This window comes from Neolamprologus brichardi, chromosome 16 (genome assembly GCF_056152115.1).
Source record: "Neolamprologus brichardi isolate AB-2024 chromosome 16, ASM5615211v1, whole genome shotgun sequence".
Taxonomy (NCBI): Eukaryota; Metazoa; Chordata; class Actinopteri; order Cichliformes; family Cichlidae; genus Neolamprologus; species Neolamprologus brichardi.
The window spans coordinates 6,016,102-6,043,916 of record NC_142119.1 but is presented as its reverse complement, the minus strand read 5'-3'; the positions used below and the strand labels follow the sequence as shown (position 1 = coordinate 6,043,916).

Below are 27,815 nucleotides of genomic sequence, written 5' to 3'. Positions count from 1 at the left end.
GCAAAGACAAAGCAACATTCACAAGAACATCTTACTGTTTTTCTAGTGTGTTTAGCAAACGTCAATATCACTGAAGCAACAACGATCTGACTGGACTACGAAAGACTACAAACAAAAAACAGAAGAAAACCACAACAAGCCCGGGACAATTATGTTTAATTGGCATAAATGTAAGAAATTCCTAACAGTATTATGAAGAAAGCATTTTTAAATAAAGTTGTAAAATGTTTTAATATTTCTTTTTCAAGAACCTGCAGGTTTGTTTTATTATGTGTTTAGTACATGATACATATTAAATCCCCTTTGATTTTCCAAAGCTGTGAGCTTTCATTCCAGATCAATGATTGGCTGGTTTGAAATCCCAGCTCACATGTTGCTGTTATCTGTACCTGATAGAGGAGAGAGGAGAACAGAGACCAGATACAGTGAGAGACTAGGCTTCACTTAGGTCTCTCAATCACAATGAATAATGTTTCTGTAATAACAATGTTTGTTCTTTCAGGTTTCAATGAAACAATCAGTCACAGGTTTGTTCTCTTTTTCCTCAGTTTGTTGTGTTACTGCATCATTTGCCTTGTCAATGTTTCTCTCATTGTGATCATCATCTTGGACAGCAACCTCCATGAATCAATGTATATTCTACTCTGTGTCTTTTGCATGAATGCACTTTATGGAACAGCAGGTTTCTACCCTAAATTTCTCTGGGATCTCCTCTCTGATGTTCATCTCATCTCATATTACGGTTGCCTTATTCAGAATCAGGTAGTTTATTCTTTTGTCTGTGGTGAACTGTCAATTCTTGCACTCATGGCATATGACAGATATGTGGCCATATGTCAGCCACTGAAGTACCACTCTATCATGTCAAAGCAAAGAGTCATTAGGTTTGCATGTTTTTTGTGGTTAACAACCTTCTGCATTATGGCTGTGAATACTTTTCTAACATTTAGATTGAAGTTATGCAGCCCGTATATTTCCAGACTCTTCTGTGTGAACTGGATTATTGTTCAACTCGCTTGTTTTCCAGCACAAACTGCAATTAATGCTATATCTGCAAATATTACAATAATTATTTATTTGTTACACGGTGTTTTTATAGTTTGGTCCTATATGTATATCATTCAAACATGTGTCAGGTCTATAGAAAACAGGGCAAAGTTCATGCAAACATGTGTCCCACATCTTGTCTCATTATTTACTTTTGTTGTGGCAATACTTACTGATGTTATAAGTATGCGACTGGGTTCGAAAGAGTTGCCTAAGACCCTTCAAAACTTTGTAGCAATAGAGTTTCTTATCATTCCTCCTATTATGAATCCTCTGATTTACGGTTTCAAACTGACCAAAATTCGAAAAAAATTGCATGGTGTTGTTATTTTAAAAATAACTAATTTTTGTTTTATTCGGTCAGAAAATAGTTTCACACACAGCTAAGTGTCACACCCATTGTTTGACATCCATTTTAAAATGAGTCCAATTTTTTTTTTAATTTTTACTGAAATTTGTGTTTTATTTGGAGTTGTCTGAAAACATGTCTATTAATGTGAGCGGATATGAAGTTTTATTATTTATCTGCATTTTCCAGATGATTTACATTTTGTAGATGTCTTTGCACTAAATGTATTTTTGATGGTCACCTGCCTAATTACCAAAAAAACCCACTCATATGTAGAAAGGCTGTAAATTTCAGTCTTTCTTCACATTACTGTTCAAGGAAATAACAGGCACCGTGGAGACTGCACATGTGAAAAGGACTAGAAGACAAACTGTTTTAGATGTGGCAGCACTATCAGAGTGTCAATCTATTTTGATATCATGCTGTCTTATAAATCTGATCCACAACAACATGGATGTGAAGCAGTTGTAGTAGTTTTCTCAGTTTTAGCCTCTTTTTCTTTAACACTTATTGAACCAGTCAGAGGTTTTAGCAACTGGACCAGTTTTAGAATTTCTGCTTAATCAAACATGAAAGTCCGTTTTTACTTAACACTTGTACAATTAAATGGCTTTTCCATTGTTTGAAGGATTGAAAGTTGAAGCTGAATATTTAAAGTGCAAATCAGTTTTTCTACATGACAAAATGTTTCTTTTTACTGTATTAAGTAAAAAGAAATGAGAAATCTGTTAAACAGTAAGAAATAAATGTGTACAATTTCAAAAAAAAAAAAAAAAAGATCTGGTAGCTCATTTCCCAGTAGCAGGTGAGTCCAAGAAGCACCACATCCCACACAAACTACCAGCAAAGGCCTCCCCAATAGGCGTGTTCTCTCCCTGCTGTTCTTGACCCTCTAAACTGATTGAGTAGAATGCCTTTTATTGTCACTATACACATGTACAAAGAGATTGAGAGCATCTCCTACCCAGTGCAGACATGTGGGAGAAGAAGAAAGGGGGTGAGGTGCACAGTCCTGTGGCACTCTTTCCAAAGGGAAGTGGACTGAGCAACAGGAGCGGAAGCTCTTTAATTGAAACTCTTTGGAGAATTTCCTTAAAGAGGATGTTTGGTTTTGATTTTATTTTTGAGCTCTTTAATGTGCGTTTGTGCACTGTAAGAAGCCAGCTTTAGACAGGCAGGGTTTGTAAACTTTACAACTTTCAATACAGTTTCTATTCTAATCACATCTTATCTATCATTGTGTGGCTCCTTCTCTGCTGATCCTTTCAAGGCTCCATAGTCTTACCTAGAACTTTATGATACTAGTCCAAAGTTGTCGAGACAATAATTTAATGCGTATCTCATATTATTTACTTGCAATACCTGTTACACTATTGTGGGCATACTCAACCCATGGGAGTTGCTCACTCCAAGTTGTCTGATTGGTGGATGCCAAGCACCAGAGGGCCGCCTTGAGTTCCTGATTGGCCCGTTCTGTCTGGCCGTTAGTCTGAGGGTGGAAACCAGAGGAGAGACTGACCTGCGCTCCGAGGGCGTTGCAGAATTCTTTCCAGACCCGTGATGTGAACTGCGGCCCCCTATCAGAGATGATGTCCGTGGAGATTACGTGAAGGCGAAAGACGTGGTTAATCAGGAGTCGAGCTATTTCTAAAGCATTGGGGAGCTTGGGGAGGGGGACAAAGTGAGCAGCTTTCGAAAAACGATCAATGATAGTAAGGATGACTGAGATACCTGATGAAGAAGGGAGGCCCGTGATGAAGTCCATTGCAATGTGTGACCACGGGCGGCCAGGGGTCGGTAGGGGTTGGAGAAGGCCGGAAGATGGCTGATTGACGCTCTTGTTTTGAGCGCATGTAGGACAGGCAACAATGTATTCGCGGACATCCTTAGCTGAAGACGGCCACCAGGCGAAGCGTTGGAGGAAGGTAATGCTGCGGTGGACCCCAGGGTGGCAGGTGAACTTGGCCGTGTGAGCCCAATGCAAAACTCGTGATCTGGCAGTACAGGGAACAAAGAGTAGGCCCGGGGGACCCGTACCAGGTTCCGGTTCCGTTCGTTGGGCCTCTCGAATAGCTGACTCAATCTCCCAGGTTAGGGCCCCGACAACACACGTGGAAGGAAGAATGGGGGCGTCCTGGGCAGCGTCTTCGGAGGTGGCAAATTGGCGTGAGAGGGAATCGGGTTTGACATTACGAGAGCCGGGTCTGTAGGGGATTGTGAATTGGAATCTGGTGAGAAACAGAGCCCACCTAGCTTGCCTCCCGTTGAGTGGTTTCGCGGACCGGATGTATTCCAAGTTTTTGTGGTCTGTCCAAACCACGAACGGTTGGGCACCTCCCTCCAACCAGTGACGCCACTCTTCTAGGGCCATCTTGATGGCCAATAGCTCTCAGTTCCCCACATCATAAGTATCAGAAGTAAGCACAAGGATGAAGCTTACCACCTTGTCACTGGGAGAGCACCGCCCCCACTCCTGCGTCCGAGGCGTCCACCTCCACGACGAAGGGTTGACTGAGATCGGGTTGGATGAGGATGGGTGCAGAGGCAAAGCACTCCTTCAGGCAAGAAGAAGCCTGGTGAGCCGGTTCATCCCTACGGAAGGGGACCTTGGGTGAGGTGAGATGAGTCAGGGGTAGAGCGAGCTGGCTATAGTTGCGGATGAAACAGCGATAAAAGTTAGCGAAACCCAAGAAACTCTGAAGCTGCTTGCGATGGGATGGAGTGGGCCAGTTTAACACAGCCTGAACTTTGGCGGGGTCCGCTCTCAGGTTACCTTGTTCAATGACATAGCCCAGGAAAGAGACTGTGGAAGTATAAAACTCACATTTTTCCCCCTTCACGAAGAGACGGTTTTCCAGGAGGCGTTGGAGGACCTGCCTGACATGGCGTTCGTGTTCAGAGACAGAATGGGAGAAAATGAGGATGTCATCCAGATAAACGAAGACGAAGTGGTTAATGAAGTCCCTCAGTACGTCGTTTACCAGGGCCTGAAAAACAGCTGGGGCATTGGTCAGACCAAACGGCATGACAAGATATTCAAAATGACCAAGGTGAGTGTTGAAGGCTGTTTTCCATTCATCCCCCTCCCTTATTCTTACCAGATGGTAGGCGTTGCGCAGGTCCAGCTTAGTGAAGATGGTGGCCCCCTGAAGGAGCTCGAAGGCAGAATTTAAAAGAGTGAGTGGATATATTCTTCACTGAGATGTTGTTAAGGCCCCGATAATCAATACAAGGTCGTAAGCTCTTGTCTTTCTTGGCAACGAAGAAGAAGCCGGCGGCCACAGGAGATGACGAGGGGCGAATGAGACCTGCGGTGAGTGATTCATTGATGTATTTTTCTATACTTTCACGTTCGGGCTGAGACAGACTGTATAGGCGACTGGTAGGGAGAGGTGCGCCTGGAAGAAGATCAATGCCGCCAATGCAGAGGAAGCGAGCGTGCTCTATCCTTGCAAAACACTTGTTTGAGATCATGGTGGATGGGTGGCACGGAGGAGAGGTCCGGCGGCTTGGAGAGAGAAGAATTGGTTAGTAGTTCGGAAGAGGGGGTGGCAGCTTTAAGACAGGACATGTGACAATCTCCCCCCCCCCCCCCCCGCCCCCCCCCACACTCCACAATGCTCTCCTTTTTCCAACTGATAACAGGGTTATGTTGATGCAACCAAGGGTAACCCAGAACTAGTGGCATGAGCGGAGCTTGAAACACATACAGCTGTATAGTCTGGGAATGATTGCCAGAGAGAGTCAGTAAAACGGGCTCAGTGATATGAGTGATGTTAGGAAGCCGCTGGCCACTGAGGACGGTGACTTGGAGTGACTGTGGCAGAGGCTCGGAGTTCAGATTTAATCGTCGGGTCAGCGAAGCGTCAATAAAGTTCTCTTCCGCCCCTGAATCGATTAGATCCTTAAGAGGGTGGACCTGAAGCTGTCCATTAATTTAGCTGCTAGCATGAGCCGTGGAGGAGACTGTGAACTAGAGACCTTGCCTACCTGTATTCTCCTCTCTATTGCGGCCTTTTGGCAAAGGCGGGCAAACATTGGCAACATGACCCTTACGGCCGCAATAAAAACACTCACCGGCCCTCCACCGACAGTGCCGTTCCTCGGGTGAAAGGCGAGAGCGACCCAGCTGCATAGGTTGCTCACCCTCCTCCATGTTGTGCGACTCCGAATCTCTTCTGCCACTCGTGGCGCTTCCGCTTGATGCTGCTTCGCCGCGTCCCAGAGACCTCTGGGAAACGTAGTCCTCAGTTCTGCGGTGCGCACGTAAATGCCCGTCCACCTTTACACACAACGTTATCACATCAGACAAGGTTTTAGGTAACTCTCTTATTACTGGTTCGCCCTTTAACTCATCACACATGTTGTTCAACAAAGTACTTATCAATGCTGTCTGCCCCCACCCGGTCTCTTCGGCCAACGTCCAGAACTCAATGGAGTATTCCGCCATACTTCGTCTTCCCTGCTTAAGAGTTAGTAAACGGTGAGCTGCTGCATCAGCGCCAGTACCTCTCTCATTCACACATTTAAATTTAGCAAGAAAATCCTGGTACGAGATGCTGGCGTCAGTTCTCAAAACAGCTTGAGCCCAGTTTAAAGCCGGTCTGCGTAAGAGCTGGACAAAAAAGGCAATCTTAGCCTCGTCAGTTTCATATGTCCTCCGCAACTGTCTAAACTGCATTGTTATTTGGGTCAGAAAACTGCCACACTTGTGAAACTCACCCGCGAAGGGTTCCGGTGTTGGCAAAGCTCGCGCCGGGGGCTCCGAGGGAGTGGGATGAGGCGAAGCCAAAGGCCTGGGTGCCGGAGGCTCAGAAGCCGGTAACTGTGAGAAGACAGAGGGAGGACAGGCTGCTGGGCTTACCAGGGGTACGCGCTGAGCAAGGGCCTGCGTTAGAGTGGCCAACTGCTGATTGATGAGCTGCAGCATTTGTTCGTGGTGTTCCAAAACCTCCTCGGCCGTGAGGACGCGCTGCTGGGCAGCAGAGTCCGCTGAGTCCATATTCTGGCTGGATCGTTATGTTAAGGTTCAATGCAGGGGACTCAAACGCGGGACTCCTGAATCAGCTGAACACAAGGGAAATCCAAGGGGGAAATCACTCGCTCTCCAACTCTCCACATACACGACGGCAGTCCTTCTTTTCACACTTGACACACAGATTCACACGGGAAAGGTAATCCAGGGGGTCTGTAGATAAGGAGACAGGAATGAGAACGATATTCACAAAAGACACTTGACTTATCTTGAGCTGTAGCTTGACTTTCACTGACAAGTGGTAGACAACGATCCAGCGAAGACCAGCAGTCACCTCCTGGCTTAAATGCCATTCACCTTGATGGGCATCACGTGTGTTCTTTTCCGTGGGCGTGGACCGAGGGCGTAAACCCACAATGTGTTCCGCCCCGGCGACAGACAGGAGGAGAGAGAGAGAGAACGATAGTGAGAAAAAGACAGAAAAGGCCGATCAGCGTCTTGCCGATCCCCCAGGCCGTGACACTTGGGGCAGGAACTCGTCCCTGACCTGAAGTGGGCACTCCACCCTTTTCCGGCTGAGGACCATGGACTCAGATTTGGAGGTGCTGATTCTCATTCCCACTGCTTCAAACTCAGCTGTGAACCGTTCCAAAGTGAGCAGAAGGCCATCACCCGATGAAGCCAACAGAACCACAAACTAGAGATGAGATTCTGAGAACACCCACAAAGACCATTCGGACGTAGCTTTGCCGCTGCTCCAGATGGCTCAGCACAGAGTGGAAAGCTACGTTGATGGCATCTTCTATGGATCTGTTTGCATGATTTGCAAACTAGTAATCACTGGTCTGATCCACAATGAAGACGAGTCCACGTAGAGACAGGAGGTGGACCAGCTGTTCCACTGTTGCAGTAAGAACCATCCGGACCCGACTGTGAAAGTGACAGTGAACCTAGAGTATTTACTTACAGTAACCTAGAGTACTTACTGTGGATCACTTCAGATCCCTAGGACCCACCTTTCCACGCGATCTGAAGTGGTCCCCACATATAGACTCTATCCAGAAGAAGGCCCAGCCGAGGTTGTGGTTCCCGCAGCAACTCAGAATTTACAACCTGATCTCTGAGACCATGGTTTTACGCAAAAAAAACATTGATTTACTCTTTTCTGGGTTGGAGAAAAAGGGGGTGATCGTGGTGCAACGATAAGGTTACATCACTCTGCAGAAAATTGGAGAGGTACCTGGGATGGAATCTTTCCATTGTGGAATAGGAAAGGTAGAGAGTGAGCAGGCGGCAGAGTAACAGGTAAGTAGCAGGTAACAGGTGCAAACAATTCTTTTTTCCACAGAGTAACTAAGAGGCAAAGACGAAGCAACATTCACAAGAACTTCTTACTGTCTTACTAGTGACTTCATCAAACGTCAGAGACCCTGATCATTATCACTGAAGCAACAACGATCTGACTGGACTAAGAAAGACTACAAACGAAAAACCACAACAAGCCCTGGATAATTATGTTTAATCGGCATAAATGTAAAAAAATCCTAACAGTATTATGAAGAAAGCATTTTTTAAATAAAGTTGTAAAACGTTTTAATATTTCTTTTTCAAGAACCTGCAGGTTTGTTTTATTATGTGTTTAGTACATAATACATATTAAATCCCCTGTGATCTTCCAAAGCTGTGAGCTTTCATTCCAGATCAATGATTGGCTGGTTTGAAATCCCAGCTCACATGTTGCTTTTATCTGTACCTGATAGAGGAGAGAGGAGAACAGAGACCAGATACAGTGAGAAACTAGGCTTCACTTAGGTCTCTCAATCACAATGAATAATGTTTCTGTAATAACAGTGTTTTTTCTTTCAGGTTTCAATGAAACAATCAGTCACAGGTTTGTTCTCTTTTTCCTCAGTTTGTTGTGTTACTGCATCATTTGCCTCGTCAATGTTTCTCTCATTGTGATCATCATCTTGGACAGCAACCTCCATGAATCAATGTATATTCTGCTCTGTGTCTTTTGCATGAATGCACTTTATGGAACAGCAGGTTTCTACCCTAAATTTCTCTGGGATCTCCTCTCTGATGTTTATGTCATCTCATATTACGGTTGCCTTATTCAGACTCAGGTGATTTATTCTTTTGTCTGCGGTGAACTGTTGATTCTTGCACTCATGGCATATGACAGATATGTGGCCATATGTCAGCCACTGAAGTACCACTCTATCATGTCAAAGCAAAGAGTCATTAGGTTTGCATGTTTTTTGTGGTTAACAACCGTCTGCATTACGGCTACGAATGCCTTTCTAACATCCAGACTGAAGTTATGCAGCCCGTATCTTTCCAGACTCTTCTGTGTGAACTGGATTATTGTTCAACTCGCTTGTTTTCCAGCACAAACTATAGTTAATGGCATATTTGCAAATATTACAATAATTATTTATTTGCTTCATGGTGTTTTTATAGTTTGGTCTTATATGTATATCATTCAAACATGTGTAAAATCTATAGAAAACAGGGCAAAGTTCATGCAAACATGTGTCCCACATCTCATCTCATTATTTACTTTTGTTGTGGCAATACTTACTGATATTATAAGTATGCGACTGGATTCGAAAGAGTTGCCTCGGTCCCTTCAAAACTTTGTAGCATTGGAGTTTCTTATCATTCCTCCTATTATGAATCCTCTGATTTACGGTTTCAAACTGACCAAAATTCGAAAAAGATTTTATAGTGTTGTTATTTTAAAAATAACTAATTTTTGTTTTATTCGATCAGAAAATAGTTTCACACACAGCTAAGTGTCACACCCATTGTTTGACATCCATTTTAAAATGAGTCCAATTTTTTTTTTTAATTTTTACTGAAATTTGTGTTTTATTTGGAGTTGTCTGAAAACATGTCTATTAATGTGAGCGGATATGAAGTTTTATTATTTATCTGAATTTCCCAGATGATTTACATTTTGTAGATGTCTTTTCACTAAATGTATTTTTGATGGTCACCTGCCTAATTACCAAAAAAACACTCATATGTAGAAAGGCTGTAAATTTCAGTCTTTCTTCACATTACTGTTCCAGGAAATAACAGGCACCGTGGAGACTGCACATGTGAAAAGGACTAAAAGACAAACTGTTTTAGATGTGGCAGCACTATCAGAGTGTCAATCTATTTTGATATTATGCTGTCTTATAAATCTGATCCAAAACCACATGGATGTGAAGCAGTTGTAGTAGTTTTCTTAGTTTTAGCCTCTTTTTCTTTAACACTTATTGAACCAGTCAGAGGTTTTAGCAACTGGACCAGTTTTAGAATTTCTGCTTAATCAAACATGAAAGTCCGTTTTTACTTAACACTTGTACAATTAAATGGCTTTTCCATTGTTTGAAAGACTGAAAGTTGAAGCTGAACATTTAAAGTGCAAATCAGTTTTTCTACATGACAAAATGTTTCTTTTTACTGTATTAAGTAAAAAGAAATGAGAAATCTGTTAAACAGTAAGAAATAAATGTGTACAATTTCAAAAAAAAAAAAAAAAAAGATCTGGTAGCTCATTTCCCAGCAGCAGGTGAGGCCAAGAAGCACCACATCCCACACAAACTACCAGCAAAGGCCTCCCCAATAGGCGTGTTCTCTCCCTGCTGTTCTTGACCCTCTACACTGATTGACTAGAATGCCTTTTATTGTCACTATACACATGTACAAAGAGATTGAGAGCATCTCCTACCCAGTGCAGACATGTGGGAGAAGAAGAAAGGGGGTGAGGTGCACAGTTCTGTGGCACTCTTTCCAAAGAGAAGTGGACTGAGCAACAGGAGCGGAAGCTCTTTAATTGAAACTCTTTGGAGAATTTCCTTAAAGAGGTACAAATAAGTAATATCAGGACCACGGGTAGTCGACCTCAATGATACTCTTAGATGTAAAATCCACACCACGTTTGCCTTACGACATCTCTCTCTTCGGACTTAGCTTCTGTGTCCGCTCCCACAGATTCACACAGACCTTACCACTCGTCCCGCCCCCATAACAGAGCAGAGTGACATTGACTGGCTCGTCAGCACAACAACCAATGACAACACAACATTGAGGTAACTGACATTAGATGGGTAAATAAACTTTGGTTACACCCCGACATATTGATTCTGCACAGAAAATTAACTCTACATCATGAAACCCTTTTATTTATTGGACTCTTAACTGTAAATGAAATACATTTGTACCAAAGCATATGATTTTTAAACCTTTTATCAACTATTTATATTTTAACCATTTTTTATAACAGTAGACTTTTTTCTTTACCCTGTTAGACTGAAAAATTTCAGACAAGGCTACATAAGTCTGTCCGTGTTTGTGCTGATGGACCAGTAGCGCTTCCCTGAGGGAAGCAGGTCGAACAGGTCAAAACTAGGGGTGGGTTTTTATAATCGATTTATCGATTAAAATCGATTCTGGCTTGGACAACGTAAAATCATTTCATTAAAATCCTTAATTGATTTTTTAATATAAATTTATTTTGCCCGAAATGACAGAATCTCTGGTGAAATCTCACAAAATTTGAACAACCACCAAACAGCTAAGACAGTAAATGAGACCAGGAACATGGATTCTGCACAAAGACTTAAACACACAGCACAACCCGCGGATCAGAATCAGTTAGATGTCGCCTTTCTCACGGTCGGGGCTGAAAGCCGACAGCTCGCTAATTGTGATCTGTCGGCAGGTCCGTGCTTTGTGTTCACGACCTTTATGCGCTGATTCTAAAGCTGTTAGTTTGATGTCTCTCCAAACAATATTGACTGAACCAGCAGCAAAAGAAAATCCAAACTACGCTTCACATAAACATCGTCATGTATTCACTCTTACTTTTACTGTTTTGCTTCGACCACGATGCACAGCTCTCTCTCTCTCTGTACTGTTTTCTGCATTATTCGCTTGCTTGTTACGCACAAGTCTACCGTTGTTTACAGCGTGTTTTTTTTTTTGTTTGTTTTATATACTTCCCAAAAGAAAACCTAATTTCTGCCGTTCAATACTGAACAAATTTAGAATTTTTAAAATTATGCAAAATGCAAAAGTGTCTCTAATAAAACCGTTGTAACTTCAGAGGTAATGTTCATGTGTTGATTAATGGTTTTCTTTCGTTTTTGATGTACTGCAGAATATTTTTATAAAATCCCAGGCCAGGAAAATCGCTTTCATGTTTTTCTGTGTTTATCTTCAGCTACTTTGACACAAAGGCATCTGCTGTGATGCTCACACCTTTGATAAAGTCTTGCGTGTGTCAGCTTCCTTTTTATAGATACAAAAATATGTAAATGTACTGATCTGAATTATAATATTTCTGACTGTCAAAATTTCTGAGCAATTTCTGGGGGCGGGACGAGTGGTAAGGTCTGTGTGAATCTGTGGGAGCGGACACAGAAGCTAAGTCCGAAGAGAGAGATGTCGTAAGGCAAACGTGGTGTGGATTTTACATCTAAGAGTATCATTGAGGTCGACTACCCGTGGTCCTGATATTACTTATTTGTACCTCTTTAAGGAAATTCTCCAAAGAGTTTCAATTAAAGAGCTTCCGCTCCTGTTGCTCAGTGAATCGAATCGAATCGGATTAAATCGAATCGTTTATCAAATCAATTCGGGACCTTGTAAATCGGAATTGAATCGATTCTAGAAATCAGTGACGATACCCAGCCCTAGTCGAAACCTGGGTGGGAGCTGCCCTTGATGATGTTTGTTGCTCTGTTGAGGCAGCGGGTGAAATGAATGTCTGCCAAGGAGGGGAGAGGGCAGCCAATAATCTTCTGTGCTGCCTTGATTACACTGTGAAGATTCACTCTGTTCCCATCTGGTCAGCTGCCGTACCTTACTTTGATGCAGTATGTCAGCAGGCTGTCAATGGACGAGCAGTAGAAGATCAGCAGCAGGTTGGAGTCCAGTTTGTGCTTCCTGGGAAACTGGAAGGTGTGGACCCTCTCCAACCATCACTGTTGATGTATCGGGGGCCAGTGATGTGCCACCTGAAGTCGACAATGATCTCTTTGGTTTTCATAATGGTCAGTGCTAGTTTTTTCTCTGAACAGTATGATGTCAACTTCAGGACTTCCTCTCTGTAGGCTGCCTCGTCTCCTTTTGAGATAAGTCTGACTAATGTGGTGTCTTCAGCAAACTTGATGATGATGTTGTTGTAGTGGGTCGAACTACAGTCCTGGGTTTAGAGACAATACAGGAGGGGGCTCAGCACACAGCCTTGTGGGGAGCCAGTGCTCAGCATGCGAGTGGAGGAGAGATGGGGGCCAAGTCTTACAGTCTGGGGCCAGTTGGTGAGAAAGTCAAAGGCCAAGAGTGACCAGTTTGGTGAAGAGGATATCCGGGATGATTGTATAGAAAGCTGAGCTGTAATCCACAAAGAGCATCCATCCATCCATCTTCTTATCCGGAGCCGGGTCACAGGGGCCGCAGCCCTGGCAGAGGAGCCCAGACCTCCCTCTCCTCAGCCCCCTCCTCCAACTTGCCTGGGGGAACACCAAGGCATTCCCAGGCCAGCTGAGAGATAAAATCTCTCTAGCGTGTCCCAGGTCTGCCCCGGGGAACCCTCCTGGTGGGACATGCCCGAAACACCTCATTCAGGAAGAACCCAGGATGCCCGAACAACCTCAACTGGCTCCACTTAATGTGGAGGAGCAGCTGCTCTACTCTGAGCCCATCCCGGAAGACTGAACTTCTCACCCTATCTCTAAGGGAGAGGCCAGCCACCCTTCAGAGGAAGCCCATTTCTGACGCTTGTATCCGCAATCTCGTTCTTTCGGTCACTACCCACAGCTCGTGACCATAGGGGAAGGGAGGGACGTAGATTGACCAGTAAATTGAGAGCTTCGCTTTTACACTCAGCTCTCTCTTCACCACAACAGACTGGTATAGCATCCATATCACTGCAGCCGCAGCACCAATCCCTCTGTTGATCTCCCACTCCCGTCACTCATGAACAAGACCCCGAGATACTTAAACTTGGGGCAGGAACTCGTCCCTGACTTGAAGTGGGCCCTCCACCCTTTCCCAGCTGAGGACCATGGCCTCAGATTTGGAGGTGCTGGTTCTCATTCCCACTGCTTCAAACTCAGCTGTGAACCATTCCAAAGTGAGCAGAAGGCCATCACCCGTTGAAGCCAACTGAACCACAAAGTAGAGATGAGATTCTGAGAACACCCACAAAGACCATTCGGACGTAGCTTTGCCACTGCTCCAGGTGGCTCAGCACAGAGTGGAGAGCTACGTTGATGGCATCTTCTATGGATCTGTTTGCATGATTTGCAAACTGGTAATCACTGGTCTGATCCACAATGAAGACGAGTCCACGTACAGACAGGAGGTGGACCCGGGTCCGGGTGGTTCTGACTGCAACAGTGGAACACACTGTTGCAGTCAGAACCACCCGGACCCGACTGTGGAGGTGACAGTGAACCTTCAGACGCCCTAACTACCCTTAAAAATAGAGTACTTACTGTGGATCACTTCAGATTCCCAGGACCCACCTTTCCACGCGATCTGAAGTGGTCCCCACATATAGACTCTATCCAGAAGAAGGCCCAGCCGAGGTTATGTTTCCTGCAGCAACTCAGGATTTACAACCTGATCTCTGAGACCATGGTTTTACGAAAAAAAAAACCCCTTTGATTTACTCTTTTCTGGGCTGGAGGCAAAGGGGGTGATCGTGGTGCAACGATGAGGTACATCACTCTGCAGAAAATTGGAGAGGTACCTGGGATGGAATCTTTCCATTGTGGAATAGGAAAGGTAGAGAGTGAGCAGGCGGCAGAATAACAGGTAAGTAGCAGGTAACAGGTGCAAACAATTCTTTTTTCCACAGAGTAACTAAGAGGCAAAGACAAAGCAACATTCACAAAAACATCTTACTGTCTTTCTAGTGACTTCAGCAAACGTCAGAGAGCCTGATCATTATCACTGAAGCAACAACGATCTGACTGGACTACGAAAGACTACAAACGAAAAACAGAAGAAAACCACAACAAGCCCTGGACAATTATGTTTAATTGGCTTGAATGTAAAAAAAATTCCTAACAGTATTATGAAGAAAGCATTTTTTTAATAAAGTTGTAAAACTTTTTAATATTTCTTTTTCAAGAACCTGCAGGTTTGTTTTATTATGTGTTTAGTACATGATACATATTAAATCCCCTGTGATTTTCCAAAGCTGTGAGCTTTCGTTCCAGATCAATGATTGGCTGGTTTGAAATCCCAGCTCACATGTTGCTGTTATCTGTACCTGATAGAGGAGAGAGTAGAACAGAGACCAGATACAGTGAGAGACTAGGCTTCACTTAGGTCTCTCACTCACAATGAATAATGTTTCTGTAATAACAATGTTTGTTCTTTCAGGTTTCAATGAAACAATCAGTCACAGGGTTGTTCTCTTTTTCCTCAGTTTGTCGTGTTACTGCATCATTTGCTTCGTCAATGTTTCTCTCATTGTGATCATCATCTTGGACAGCAACCTCCATGAATCAATGTATATTCTGCTCTGCGTCTTTTGCATCAATGCACTTTATGGAACAGCAGGTTTCTACCCTAAATTTCTCTGGGATCTCCTCTCTGATGTTTATGTCATCTCATATTACGGTTGCCTTATTCAGACTCAGATGATTTATTCTTTTGTCTGCGGCGAACTGTCGATTCTTGCACTCATGGCATATGACAGATATGTGGCCATATGTCAGCCCCTGAAGTACCACTCTATCATGTCAAAGCAAAGAGTCATTAGGTTTGCATGTTTTTTGTGGTTCACAACTTTCTGCATTGTGGCTGTGAATACCTTTCTAACATCCAGACTGAAGTTATGCAGCCCGTATCTTTCCAGACTCTTATGTGTGAACTGGAGTATTGTTCAACTCGCTTGTTTTCCAGCACAAACTATAGTTAATGGCATATTTGCAAATATTACAATAATTATTTATTTGCTTCATGGTGTTTTTATAGTTTGGTCCTATATGTATATCATTAAAACATGTGTCAGGTCTATAGAAAACAGGGCAAAGTTCATGCAAACATGTGTCCCACATCTCGTCTCATTATTTACTTTTGTTGTGGCAATACTTACTGATGTTATAAGTATGCGACTGGGTTCAAAAGAGTTGCCTCGGACCCTTCAAAACTTTGTAGCAATAGAGTTTCTTGTCATTCCTCCTATTATGAATCCTCTGATTTACGGTTTCAAACTGACCAAAATCCGAAAAAGATTTTATAGTGTTGTTATTTTAAAAATAACTAATTTTTGTTTTATTTGATCAGAAAATAGTTTCACACACAGCTAAGTGTCACACCCATTGTTTGACATCCATTTTAAAATAAGTCCAATTTTTTTTTTAATTTTTACTGAAATTTGTGTTTTATTTGGAGTTGTCTGAAAACATGTCTATTGATGTGAGCGGATATGAAGTTTTATTATTTATCTGCATTTCCCAGATGATTTACATTTTGTAGATGTCTTTGCACTAAATGTATTTTTGATGGTCACCTGCCTAATTACCAAAAAAAACCCACCGATATGTAGAAAGGCTGTAAATTTCAGTCTTTCTTCTCATTACTGTTCAAGGAAATAACAGGCACCGTGGAGACTGCACATGTGAAAAGGATTAAAAGACAAACTGTTTTAGATGTGGCAGCACTATCAGAGTGTCAATCTATTTTGATATTATGCTGTTTTATAAATCTGATCCAAAACCACATGGATGTGAAGCAGTTTTAGTAGTTTCCTCAGTTTTATCCTCTTTTTCTTTAACACTTATTGAACCAGTCAGAGGTTTTAGCAACTGGACCAGTTTTAGAATTTCTGCTTAATCAAACATGAAAGTCCGTTTTTATTTAACACTTGTACAATTAAATGGCTTTTCCATTGTTTGAAGGATTGAAAGTTGAAGCTGAATATTTACAGTGCAAATCAGTTTTTCTACATGACAAAATGTTTCTTTTTACTGTATTAAGTAAAAAGAAATGAGTAATCTGTTAAATAGTAAGAAATAAATGTGTACAATTGCAAAAAAAATTTTAAAAAAGATCTGGTAGCTCATTTCCCAGCAGCAGGTGAGGCCAAGAAGCACCACATCCCACACACAAACTACCAGCAAAGGCCTCCCCAATAGGCGTGTTCTCTCCCTGCTGTTCTTGACCCTCTAAACTGATACTGTCACGGTTTGCCGGGGCAAGCCGTGTGGGAGTTATTTAGGACCAGGAAGCAGCAGCTCGGGTGCTTGTGAGTTTAATGACAAGGGAAAATACAAACAGCAAACGGTGCGGGTGGACATGAAACTGGAAAACCTAAACTGGGCAAAACTAACAAAACAAACCAGAAACGAACATGCAGGGAGGTCCGGGGAAATACACAGACAAACCAGCAATGAGGACGGGTGAACACACACTATAAATACACATACCAGTAATCAGGGGATGGGAAACAGGAGGGAAACACACTTGGGGGACATAACAGCTGACGAGGTAGGGGAAACGTAAACAGAACACACTGACATAAGACAGAGACCTTCAAAGTAAAACGGGAAACACATACACGTAATGACACAGACTCAGAAACGCAGCCTGGACACAGGGATACACGGGCAGAAAGAAAAGAACACTCACCGAGGAAGAACAGAACCAAAATTACAATAATAGAAAACATAAATAGACATAAATAGTCTATATTTACAGTGAGGTATTTTGACATAAATTAAATATTGCACAGTGGTGGTAGTGTTTGTATATTCTGTGTATAGAGGAGAGGCTTGAATTGGGGGGTGAAACTGTGTCGTCGGTGCATGTGTGAGATCAGGGTGCTCATGGCTTTTGCAAAGGAACTGTTCCTAAGTCTGTCAGTGTTTGTGCTGATGCACCTGTAGCGCTTCTCTGAGGGAAGCAGGTCGATCAGGTCAAAACCTGGGTGGGAGCTGCCCTTGATGATGTTTGTTGCTCTGTTGAGGCAGCGGGTGAAATAAATGTCCGCCAGGGAGGGGAGAGGGCAGCCAATAATCTTCTGTGCTGCCTTGATTACACTGTGAAGCTTCACTCTGTTCCCATCTGATCAGCTGCCGTACCTTACTTTGATGTAGTATGTCAGCAGGCTGTCAATGGACGAGCAGTAGAAGATCAGCAGCAGGTTGGAGTCCAGTTTGTGCTTCCTGGGAAACTGGAAGGTGTGGACCCTCTCCAACCATCACTGTTGATGTATAGGGGGCCTAAGTCAGTGCTGTGCCACCTGAAGTTGACAGTGATCTCTTTGGTTTTCACAATGGTCAGTGCTAGTTTTTTCTCTGAACACTATGATGACCAACCTATGAAGGTTGGTCGTTCGACTCCTGGCTTCCCCTAGTCTACATGCCAAATAGGTCATGGTCCGACAGCCCTCACCTGGCTGCCTGCCAATGTGTTATTGTGTGCATGTCGCTCCCTTCCCCTCTCTCTCGTAACGGGATTGTTTACCTCCGAGCGGTGACGAGCATTCCCGAGAGTGTTCCCGCGCAGAGACTGGCTGCACCTGTTGTCGATTGGAGCCGACCAGCTGTAGCCAATTATCCGCCATCTCCCGGGCTGCCTTCTTAACATGGCGATTGAGCTTCGGTCTGCGCTGGATAATTGTGTGAAGCACGGTAGAGCAGCGTGGATGGTTTTTGTGGCAGTTACGTTGATCTGAGGATTGTTTAGTTACTCCGTGTGTGTTTGTGTGTTTGCCACCAGGAGGGAAATGGAGAGAGAGATCACGGGAGCTGGACCGCCACTTGGGATTACTGTTTGGAAGAAGTCGCTACATGTGTTTTCACTTCACGGCCATGAGCACTGCTAGGAAGAAAAGGAGGAGACCACACCTGGGCACCCATCACTATATATATATATATATAATTGAACTGTTGCACCTTTACCGCACTGTAAATAAATTCACTGTCTTCTCCCAAAGGAGTCCTGCATACAGTCCTCTTTTCTACACCTACCTTGACAGAATATCCTTGGGCAAGATACTAACCCCAAATTGCTCTCCGATGCATCCATCGGAGTATGAATGTGTGTGAATGTTAGCTATAAAAGCACGTAGACAAATGTGCTTCTGCGAATGGGTGAATGCACAAGTTATGTAAAGCGCTTTGAGTGCTCAGATGAGTAGAAAAGCGCTATATAAGAACCAGTCCATTTACCATTTAACTTCAGGACTTCCTCTCTGTAGGCTGCCTCGTCTCCCTTTGAGATAAGTCTGACTAATGTGGTGTCTTCAGCAAACTTGATGATGATGTTGTTGTTGTGGGTCGAACTGCAGTCTTAGGTTTAGAGACAATACAGGAAGGGGCTCAGCACACAGCCTTGTGGGGAGCCAGTGCTCAGCATGCGAGTGGAGGAGAGATGGGGGCCAAGTCTTACAGTCTGGGGCCAGTTGGTGAGAAAGTCAAAGGCCAAGAGTGACCAGTTTGGTGAAGAGGATATCCGGGATGATTGTATAGAAAGCTGAGCTGTAATCCACAAAGAGCATCCATCCATCCATCTGCTTATCCGGAGCCGGGTCGCAGCCCTGGCAGAGGAGCCCAGACCTCCCTCTCCTCAGCCACCTCCTCCAACTTGTCTGGGGGAACACCAAGGCGTTCCCAGGCCAGCTGAGGGATAAAATCTCTCTAGCGTGTCCCAGGTCTGCCCCGGGGAACCCTCCTGGTGGGACATGCCCGAAACACCTCATTCAAGAGGTACCCAGGATGCCCGAACAACCTCAACTGGCTCCATTCAATGTGGAAGAGCAGCTGCTCTACTCTGAGCCCCTCCCGGAAGACTGAACTTCTCACCCTATCTCTAAGGGAGAGGCCAGCCACCCTTCAGCGGAAGCCCATTTCTGACGCTTGTATCCGCAATCTCGTTCTTTTGGTCACTACCCACAGCTCGTGACCATAGGGGAGGGGAGGGACGTAGATTGACCAGTAAATTGAGAGCTTCGCTTTTACACTCAGCTCTCTCTTCACCACAACAGACTGGTATAGCATCCATATCACTGCAGCCGCAGCACCAATCCATCTGTCGATCTCCCACTCCCGTCACTCATGAACAAGACCCCGAGATACTTAAACTTGGTGTAACAAAGGACTGGACAGGCAGGGTTTCACTCTAGACACATGAAACACTTTATGGATCCGCATATTTCGGGGACGGACAGAAACCGGGTTAACCAGAGAGTCTATAACAAGTTTCTTTGACTCAGCCCGGAGCGGAACAAATCGGGCCCACAGCCAAACCTTTTGTCCTGGGGTGTAGGCAGGTGTGGGGGTCCGGTGACGGTCCGCCAGGCGCTTATTGCGATCAGCTGTTCGAAGAAGGGCGGCCCAGGTGGCTCTCCAGGCACGTCGACACCTCCGTAGATGTTGCTGGAAAGAGGGCACAAAGTGCTCACCTTCGACGGCCGGAAAGAGAGGTGGTTGGTAGCCCAGAGATGCTGTTGTGAAAGCCATTACTCACAGGCAACCGCCAAATTAGCTGAAAGATCCCAGTAAGAAAAGCTAAAATAAAAGTTAAATTCACAATTTATCTTCACATACTAGTAGATGGCTATTTAGATGGCTATTTATTAGGATCTGACATCTGTGAAATTCGGCCGTAGGGAGCTGCGTCAGCCAGGCGAGCTATTTTACCACGAGCTCCGGGAAGGGATGCTACATGAATGTTAGCACCATAAAGATATGTAGTTGACTGCTGTTAATAGATTTTCTGCTTTAAAAAACAAAACCAGTCGGAGTTGTGATATTTATGTTTAAAGTACTGTAACATCACTGATGTGCAGATGTTTAATTTTAAGTGCTAAAGAATATATTAAAATGTGCCCAGCTAACCGCTAGTATTAAGGTACTGCTTAGCGATTTTTGTGTATTTCTGTGTTCTAACATTACTGTGATTCATCTGAGTTTGTTAGCTTTCCAAAACGTTGGAGAAGCAGTAATATCGTTATGTAGTGCTTAAATGCACCCTTTCAGTTTTGTTGACTTAGAAGTTAATTCATTTGATAAAGATGCAAAAAGTTCATAAAATGTGATTATAAAATGTGAGGGATCTCATTACTCTGTTAAAGTATTAATGTTTTAAGAAGTTGATATATTTTTCTGAGAAATAATTCAAGTTGAAATATCTTAAAAAAAAAACAGTTAAAAGTGAGCTGTTAAAGGGAAAAATATGGGAGAGTGAATCTTACAAGTTGATTTATTCTTAAAAGGGTAACTATAAGGTATATTTTCTGTTGCGCTAAAACCTTGTGTGATGTAACTCAAGTTATTTCATGATGGTTGAGACATTGTATAACTAAAATAATTTGTTATACTTGAGCAAAACTTGACTGAAAAATGAGTGATGGAAGAAGCATAGATAAAATAGTAATGTATGCACTCTGAACTGTGTGCATAGATTGGTTTTGACCAGGACTGGATCATTCGAGATCTGAACCCTGTGGGTTCAGTGGCGAGCCAATCCCAAGAGAGTGACTGTAGACGGACCAGAGTGGCCAGCCGTGGGATCCATCTTCAGCAAACCTCAGGACTATAACTACATTCCTTGACACAGATAAGACTAACACTTTAAAAATCTACCCGGGTAGTGTTAGAACCAGTGGACAGAAACACACACACACAAGGAACTCTAATTTCTCTTTCCAAAGAGAAGTGGACTGAGCAAAAGGAGCGGAAGCCCTTTAATTGAAACTCTGGTTTTGATTTTATTTTTGAGCCCTTTAATGTGCTTTTGTGCACTGTAGGAAGCCAGCTTTAGACAGGCAGGGTTTGTAAACTTTACAACTTTCAATACAGTTTCTATTCTAATCACATCTTATCTATCATTGTATGGTTCCTTCTCTGCTGATCCTTTCAAGGCTCCATAGTCTTACCTAGAACTTTCTGATACAAGTCCAAAGTTGTCGAGACAATAATTTAATGCGCATCTCATATTATTTAATTGTAATACCTGTTACACTATTGTGGGCATACTCAACCCATAGGAGTTGCTCACTCCAAGTTGTCTGATTGGTGGATACCAAGCACTGGAGGGCCGCCTCGAGTTCCTGATTGGCCCGTTCTGTCTGGCCGTTAGTCTGAGGGTGGAAACCAGAGGAGAGACTGACCTGCGCTCCGAGGGCGTTGCAGAATTCTTTCCAGACCCGTGATGTGAACTGCGGCCCCCTATCAGAGATGATGTCCGTGGAGATTACGTGAAGGCGAAAGACGTGGTTAATCAGGAGTCGAGCTATTTCTAAAGCATTGGGGAGCTTGGGGAGGGGGACAAAGTGAGCAGCTTTCGAAAAACGATCAATGATAGTAAGGATGACTGAGTTACCTGATGAGGAAGGGAGGCCCGTGATGAAGTCCATTGCAATGTGTGACCACGGGCGGCCAGGGGTCGGTAGGGGTTGGAGAAGGCCGGAAGATGGCTGATTGACGCTCTTGTTTTGAGCGCATGTAGGACAGGCAGCAATGTATTCGCGGACGTCCTTAGCTACCAGGCGAAGCGTTGGAGGAAGGTAATGCTGCGGTGGACCCCAGGGTGGCAGGTGAACTTGGCCGTGTGAGCCCAATGCAAAACTCGTGATCTGACAGTAGAGGGAAAAAAAGAGAAGGCCCGGGGGACCCGTACCAGGGTCCGGTTGCGTTTGTTGGGCCTCTCGAATAGCTGACTCAATCTCCCAGGTTAGGGCCCCGACAACACACATGGAAGGAAGAATGGGGGCGTCCTGGGCAGCGTCTTCGGAGGTGGCAAATTGGCGTGAGAGGGAATCGGGTTTGACATTACGAGAGCCGGGTTTGTAGGTGATTGTGAATTGGAATCTGGTGAGAAACAGAGCCCACCTAGCTTGCCTGGTGTTTAGTCGTTTCGCGGACCGGATGTATTCCAGGTTTTTGTGGTCCGTCCAAACCACGAACGGTTGGGCAGCTCCCTCCAACCAGTGAGGCCACTCTTCTAGGGCCAGCTTGATGGCCAATAGCTCTCAGTTCCCCACATCATAATTCATCTCTGCAGGAGAGAGACGACAAGAGAAGTAAGCACAAGGATGAACCTTACCGCCTTCTCGCCGGGAGAGCACCGCCCCCACTCTTGCGTCTAAGGCATCCACCTCCACGACAAAGGGTTGACTGAGATCAGGTTGGTTGATGATGGGTGCAGAGGCAAGGCTCCTTCAGGCAAGAGAGAGCCTGGCGAGCTGGATCATCCCTACGGAAGGGGACCTTGAGTGAGGTGAGACAAGTCAGGGGTAGAGCAAGCTGGCTATAGTTGCGGATGAAACAGCGATAAAAGTTAGTGAAACCCAAGAAACTCTGAAGCTGCTTGCGATGGGATGGAGTTGGCCAGTTTAACACAGCCTGAACTTTGGCGGGGTCCGCTCTCAGGTTACCTTGTTCAATGACATAGCCCAGGAAAGAGACTGTGGAAGAATGAAACTCACATTTTTCCCCCTTCACGAAGAGACGTTTTTCCAGGAGGCGTTGAACGACCTGCCTGACATGGCGTTCGTGTTCAGAGACAGAATGGGAGAAAATAAGGATGTCATCCAGATAAACGAAGACGAAGTGGTTAATGAAGTCCCGCAGTACGTCGTTTACCAGGGCCTGAAAAACAGCTGGGGCATTGGTGAGACCAAACGGCATGACAAGATATTCAAAATGACCAAGGTGAGTATTGAAGGCTGTTTTCCATTCATCCCCCTCCCTTATTCTTACCAGATGGTAGGCGTTGCGCAGGTCCAGCTTATTGAAGAGGGTGGCCCCCTGAAGGAGCTCGAAGGCAGAATTTAAAAGAGTGAGTGGATATTTATTCTTCACTGAGATGTTGTTAAGGCCCCGATAATAAATACAAGGTCGTAAGCTCTTGTCTTGGCAACGAAGAAGAAGCCGCCGGCCACAGGAGATGACGACGGACGAATGAGACCTGCGGTGAATGATTCGTTGATGTATTTTTCTATACTTTCACGTTCGGGTTGAGACAGACTGTATAGGCAGCTGGTAGGGAGAGGTGCACCTGGAAGAAGATCAATGCCGCAGTCATACGGCCGATGCGGAGGAAGCGAGTGTGCTCTATCCTTGCAAAACACTTGTTTGAGATCATGGTATACTGGTGGCGGGGTCCGGCGGCTTGGAGAGAGAAGAATTGGTTAGTAGTTCGGAAGAGGGGGTGGCAGCTTTAAGACAGGACATGTGACAATCCTCCCCACCACTCAACAATGCTCTCCTTTTTCCTATCAATAACAGGGTTATGTTGATGCAACCAAGGGTAACCCAGAACTAGTGGCGTGAGTGGAGCTTGAAACACATACAGCTGTATAGTCTGGGAATGATTGCCAGAGAGAATCAGTAAAACGGGCTCAGTGATATGAGTGATGTTAGGCAGCCGCTGGCCACTGAGGGCGGTGACTTGGAGTGACTGTGGCAGAAACTCGGAGTTCAGATTAAATTGTTGGACCAGCAAAGCGTCAATAAAGTTCTCTTCCGCCCCTGAATCGATTAGAGCCTTAAGAGGGTGGACCTGAAGCTGCACCGTTAATTTAGCTGCTAGCATGAGCCGTGGAGGAGACTGTGAACTAGAGACCTCGCCCACCTGTATTCTCCTCTCTACTGGTGGGCACGGCCTTTTGGAAGAGACGAGCAAACATTAGCAACATGACCGTTACGACCGCAATAAAAACACTCATCAGCCCTCCACCGACGGTGCCATTCCTTGGGTGAAAGGCGAGAGCAACCCAGCTGCATAGGTTGCTCACCCTCCTCCATGTTATGCGACTCCGAATCTCTTCCGCCACTCGTGGCGCTTCCGCCAGATGCTGCTTTGCACATTTAAATTTAGCAAGAATCCTGATATGAGATGCTGGCGTCAGTTCTCAAAACAGCTTGAGCCCAGTTTAAAGCCGGTCTGCGTAAGAGCTGGACAAAAAAGGCAATCTTAGCCTCGTCAGTTTCATATGTCCTCCGGAACTGTCTAAACTGCATTGTTATTTGGGTCAGAAAACTGACACACTTGTGAAACTCACCCGCGAAGGGTTCCGGGGTTGGCAAAGCTCGCGCCGGGGGCTCTGAGGGAGTGGGATGAGGCGAAGCCAAAGGCCTGGGTGCCGGAGGCTCAGAAGCCGGTAACTGTGAGGAGACAGAGGGAGGAGAGGCTGCTGGGCTTACCAGGGGTACGTGCTGAGCAAGGGCCTGCGTTAGAGCGGCCAACTGCTGATTGATGAGCTGCAGCATTTGTTCGTGGCATTCCAAAACCTCCTCGGCCGTGAGGACGCGCTGCTGGGCGGCAGAGTCCGCTGAGTCCATATTCTCGCTGGATCGTTATGTTAAGGTTCTATGCAGGGGACTCAAACGTGGGACTCCTGAATCAGCTGAACACAAGGGAAATCCAAGGGGGAAATCACTCGCTCTCCAACTCTCCACATACACGACGGAAGTCCTTCTTTTTACACTTGACACACAGATTCACACGGGAAAGGTAAGCCAGGGGTTCTGTAGATAAGGAGACAGGAATGAGAACGATATTCACAAAAGACACTTGACTTATCTTGAGCTGTAGCTTGACTTTCACTGACACATGGTAGACAACGATCCAACGAAGGTGGGCATCACCTGTGTTCTTTTCCGTGGGCGTGGGCATGGGCCGAGGGCGTGAAACCACAATGAGTTCCGACCAGGCGACAGAGAGGAGGAGAGAGAGAGAGCACGACAGAGAGAAAAAGACAGAAAAGGCCAATCAGCGTCTCGCCGAATCCCCAGGCCGTGACACTTCAGGGCAGGAACTCGTCCCTGACCTGAAATGGGCACTCCACCCTTTTCCGGCTGAGGACCATGGCCTCAGATTTGGAGGTGCTGATTCTCATTCCCACTGCTTCAAACTCAGCTGTGAACCGTTCCAAAGCGAGCAGAAGGCCATCACCCGATGAAGCCAACAGAACCACAAACTAGAGATGAGATTCTGAGAACACCCACAAAAAGCATTCGGACGTAGCTTTGCCACTGCTCCAGGTGGCTCAGCACAGAGTGGAGAGCTACGTTGATGGCATCTTCTATGGATCTGTTTGCATGATTTGCAAACTGGTAATCACTGGTCTGATCCACAATGAAGACGAGTCCACGTACAGACAGGAGGTGGACCAGCTGTTCCACTGTTGCAGTCAGAACCACCCGGACCCGACTGTGGAGGTGACAGTGAACCTTCAGACTCGCCCTAACTATCCTTAAAAATAGAGTACTTACCGTGGATCACTTCAGATTCCTAGGACCCACCTTTTCAAGCGATCTGAAGTGGTCCCCACATATAGACTCTATCCAGAAGAAGGCCCAGCAGAGGTTGTGGTTCCTGCAGCAACTCAGAATATACAACCTGATCTCTGAGACCATGGTTTTACGCAAAAAAAACTGATTTACTCTTTTCTGGGCTGGAGGAAAAAGGGGTGATCGTGGTGCATCGATAAGGTTACATCACTCTGCAGAAAAGTGGAGAGGTACCTGGGATGGAATCTTTCCATTGTGGAACAGGAAAGAGGCAAAGACAAAGCAACATTCACAAGAACTTCTTACTGTCTTTCTAGTGACTTCAGCAAACGTCAGAGAGCCTGATCATTATCACTGAAGCAACAATGATCTGACTGGACTACGAAAGACTACAAACGAAAAACAGAAGAAAACCACAACAAGCCCTGGACAATTATGTTTAATTGGCATAAATGTAAGAAATTCCTAACAGTATTGCGAAGAAAGCATTTTTTAAATAAAGTTGTAAAATGTTTTAATATTTCTTTTTAAAGAACCTGCAGGTTCGTTTTATTATGTGTTTAGTACATGATACATATTAAATCCCCTGTGATTTTCCAAAGCTGTGAGCTTTAATTCCAGATCAATGATTGGCTGGTTTGAAATCCCAGCTCACATGTTGCTGTTATCTGTACCTGATAGAGGAGAGAGGAGAACAGAGACCAGATACAGTGAGAGACTAGGCTTCACTTAGGTCTCTCAATCACAATGAATAATGTTTCTGTAATAACAATGTTTTTTCTTTCAGGTTTCAATGAAACAATCAGTCACAGGTTTGTTCTCTTTTTCCTCAGTTTGTTGTGTTACTGCATCATTTGCCTGCTAAATGTTTCTCTCATTGTGATCATCATCTTGGACAGCAACCTCCATGAATCAATGTATATTCTGCTCTGTGTCTTTTGCATGAATGCACTTTATGGAACAGCAGGTTTCTTTCCCAAATTTCTCTGGGATCTCCTCTCTAATGTTTATGTCATCTCATATTACGGTTGCCTTATTCAGACCAAGGTGATTTATTCTTTTGTCTGCGGCGAACTGTCGATTCTTGCACTCATGGCATATGACAGATATGTGGCCATATGTCAGCCCCTGAAGTACCACTCTATCATGTCAAAGCAAAGAGTCATTAGGTTTGCATGTTTTTTGTGGTTAACAACCGTCTGCATTGCGGCTACGAATGCCTTTCTAACATCCAGACTGAAGTTATGCAGCCCGTATCTTTCCACACTCTTCTGTGTGAACTGGATTATTGTTCAACTCGCTTGTTTTCCAGCACAAACTATAGTTAATGGCATATTTGCAAATATTACAATAATTATTTATTTGCTTCATGGTGTTTTTATAGTTTGGTCCTATATGTATATCATTAAAACATGTGTCAGGTCTATAGAAAACAGAGCAAAGTTCATGCAAACATGTGTCCCACATCTCGTCTCATTATTTACTTTTGCTTTGGCAATATTTACTGATGTTATAAGTATGCGACTGGGTTCGAAAGAGTTGCATCGGACCCTTCAAAACTTTGTAGCAATAGAGTTTCTTATCATTCCTCCTATTATGAATCCTCTGATGTACGGTTTCAAACTGACCAAAATTCGAAAAAGATTTTATAGTGTTGTTATTTTAAAAATAACTAATTTTTGTTTTATTCGGTCAGAAAATCATGTCACGCACAGCTAAGTGTCACACCCATTGTTTGACATCCATTTTAAAATAAGTCCAAATTTTTTTTTTAAATTTTTACTGAAATTTGTGTTTTCTTTGGAGAAAACATGTCTATTGATGTGAGTGGATATGTAGTTTTACTATTTATCTGCATTTCCCAGATGATTTACATTTTGTAGATGTCTTTGCACTAAATGTATTTTTGATGGTCACCTGCCTAATTACCAAAAAAACACTCATATGTAGAAAGGCTGTAAATTTCAGTCTTTCTTTTCATTACTGTTCAAGGAAATAACAGGCACCGTGGAGACTGCACATGTGAAAAGGATTAAAAGACAAACTGTTTTAGATGTGGCAACACTATCAGAGTGTCAATCTATTTTGATATTATGCTGTCTTATAAATCTGATCCACAACCACATGGATGTGAAGCAGACAGAGGTTTTAGCAACTGGACCAGTTTTTGAATTTCTGCTTAATCAAA

General features: G+C 44.3%; 3 protein-coding genes and 1 pseudogene across 3 annotated transcripts; all 4 read left to right on the top strand.

Annotated features, from left to right (window-relative positions):
• Positions 1 to 444: 444 nt before the first annotated feature.
• Positions 445 to 1,434, top strand: LOC148098126 (olfactory receptor 2K2-like). The gene has a single exon (XM_087853127.1). The coding sequence runs from the start codon at positions 463 to 465 to the stop codon at positions 1,432 to 1,434; it is 972 nt and encodes a 323-aa protein (XP_087709253.1). The 5' UTR covers positions 445 to 462.
• A 6,745-nt stretch (positions 1,435 to 8,179) lies between these two features.
• Positions 8,180 to 9,169, top strand: LOC148098125 (olfactory receptor 2K2-like). Its single transcript, XM_087853131.1, has one exon. The coding sequence runs from the start codon at positions 8,198 to 8,200 to the stop codon at positions 9,167 to 9,169; it is 972 nt and encodes a 323-aa protein (XP_087709257.1). The 5' UTR covers positions 8,180 to 8,197.
• A 5,535-nt stretch (positions 9,170 to 14,704) lies between these two features.
• On the top strand, positions 14,705 to 15,694 carry LOC102777934 (olfactory receptor 2K2-like; annotated as a pseudogene).
• Positions 15,695 to 26,356: 10,662 nt separating this feature from the next.
• Positions 26,357 to 27,346, top strand: LOC148098124 (olfactory receptor 1496-like). The gene has a single exon (XM_087853129.1). The coding sequence runs from the start codon at positions 26,375 to 26,377 to the stop codon at positions 27,344 to 27,346; it is 972 nt and encodes a 323-aa protein (XP_087709255.1). The 5' UTR covers positions 26,357 to 26,374.
• The last annotated feature ends 469 nt before the right edge of the window (positions 27,347 to 27,815 follow it).

Excerpts from the sequence above, each read along its gene's own strand:
- LOC148098126 (XM_087853127.1), top strand. The coding sequence starts at position 463 with ATGAATAATGTTTCTGTAATAACAATGTTTGTTCTTTCAGGTTTCAAT.
- LOC148098125 (XM_087853131.1), top strand. The coding sequence starts at position 8,198 with ATGAATAATGTTTCTGTAATAACAGTGTTTTTTCTTTCAGGTTTCAAT.
- LOC148098124 (XM_087853129.1), top strand. The coding sequence starts at position 26,375 with ATGAATAATGTTTCTGTAATAACAATGTTTTTTCTTTCAGGTTTCAAT.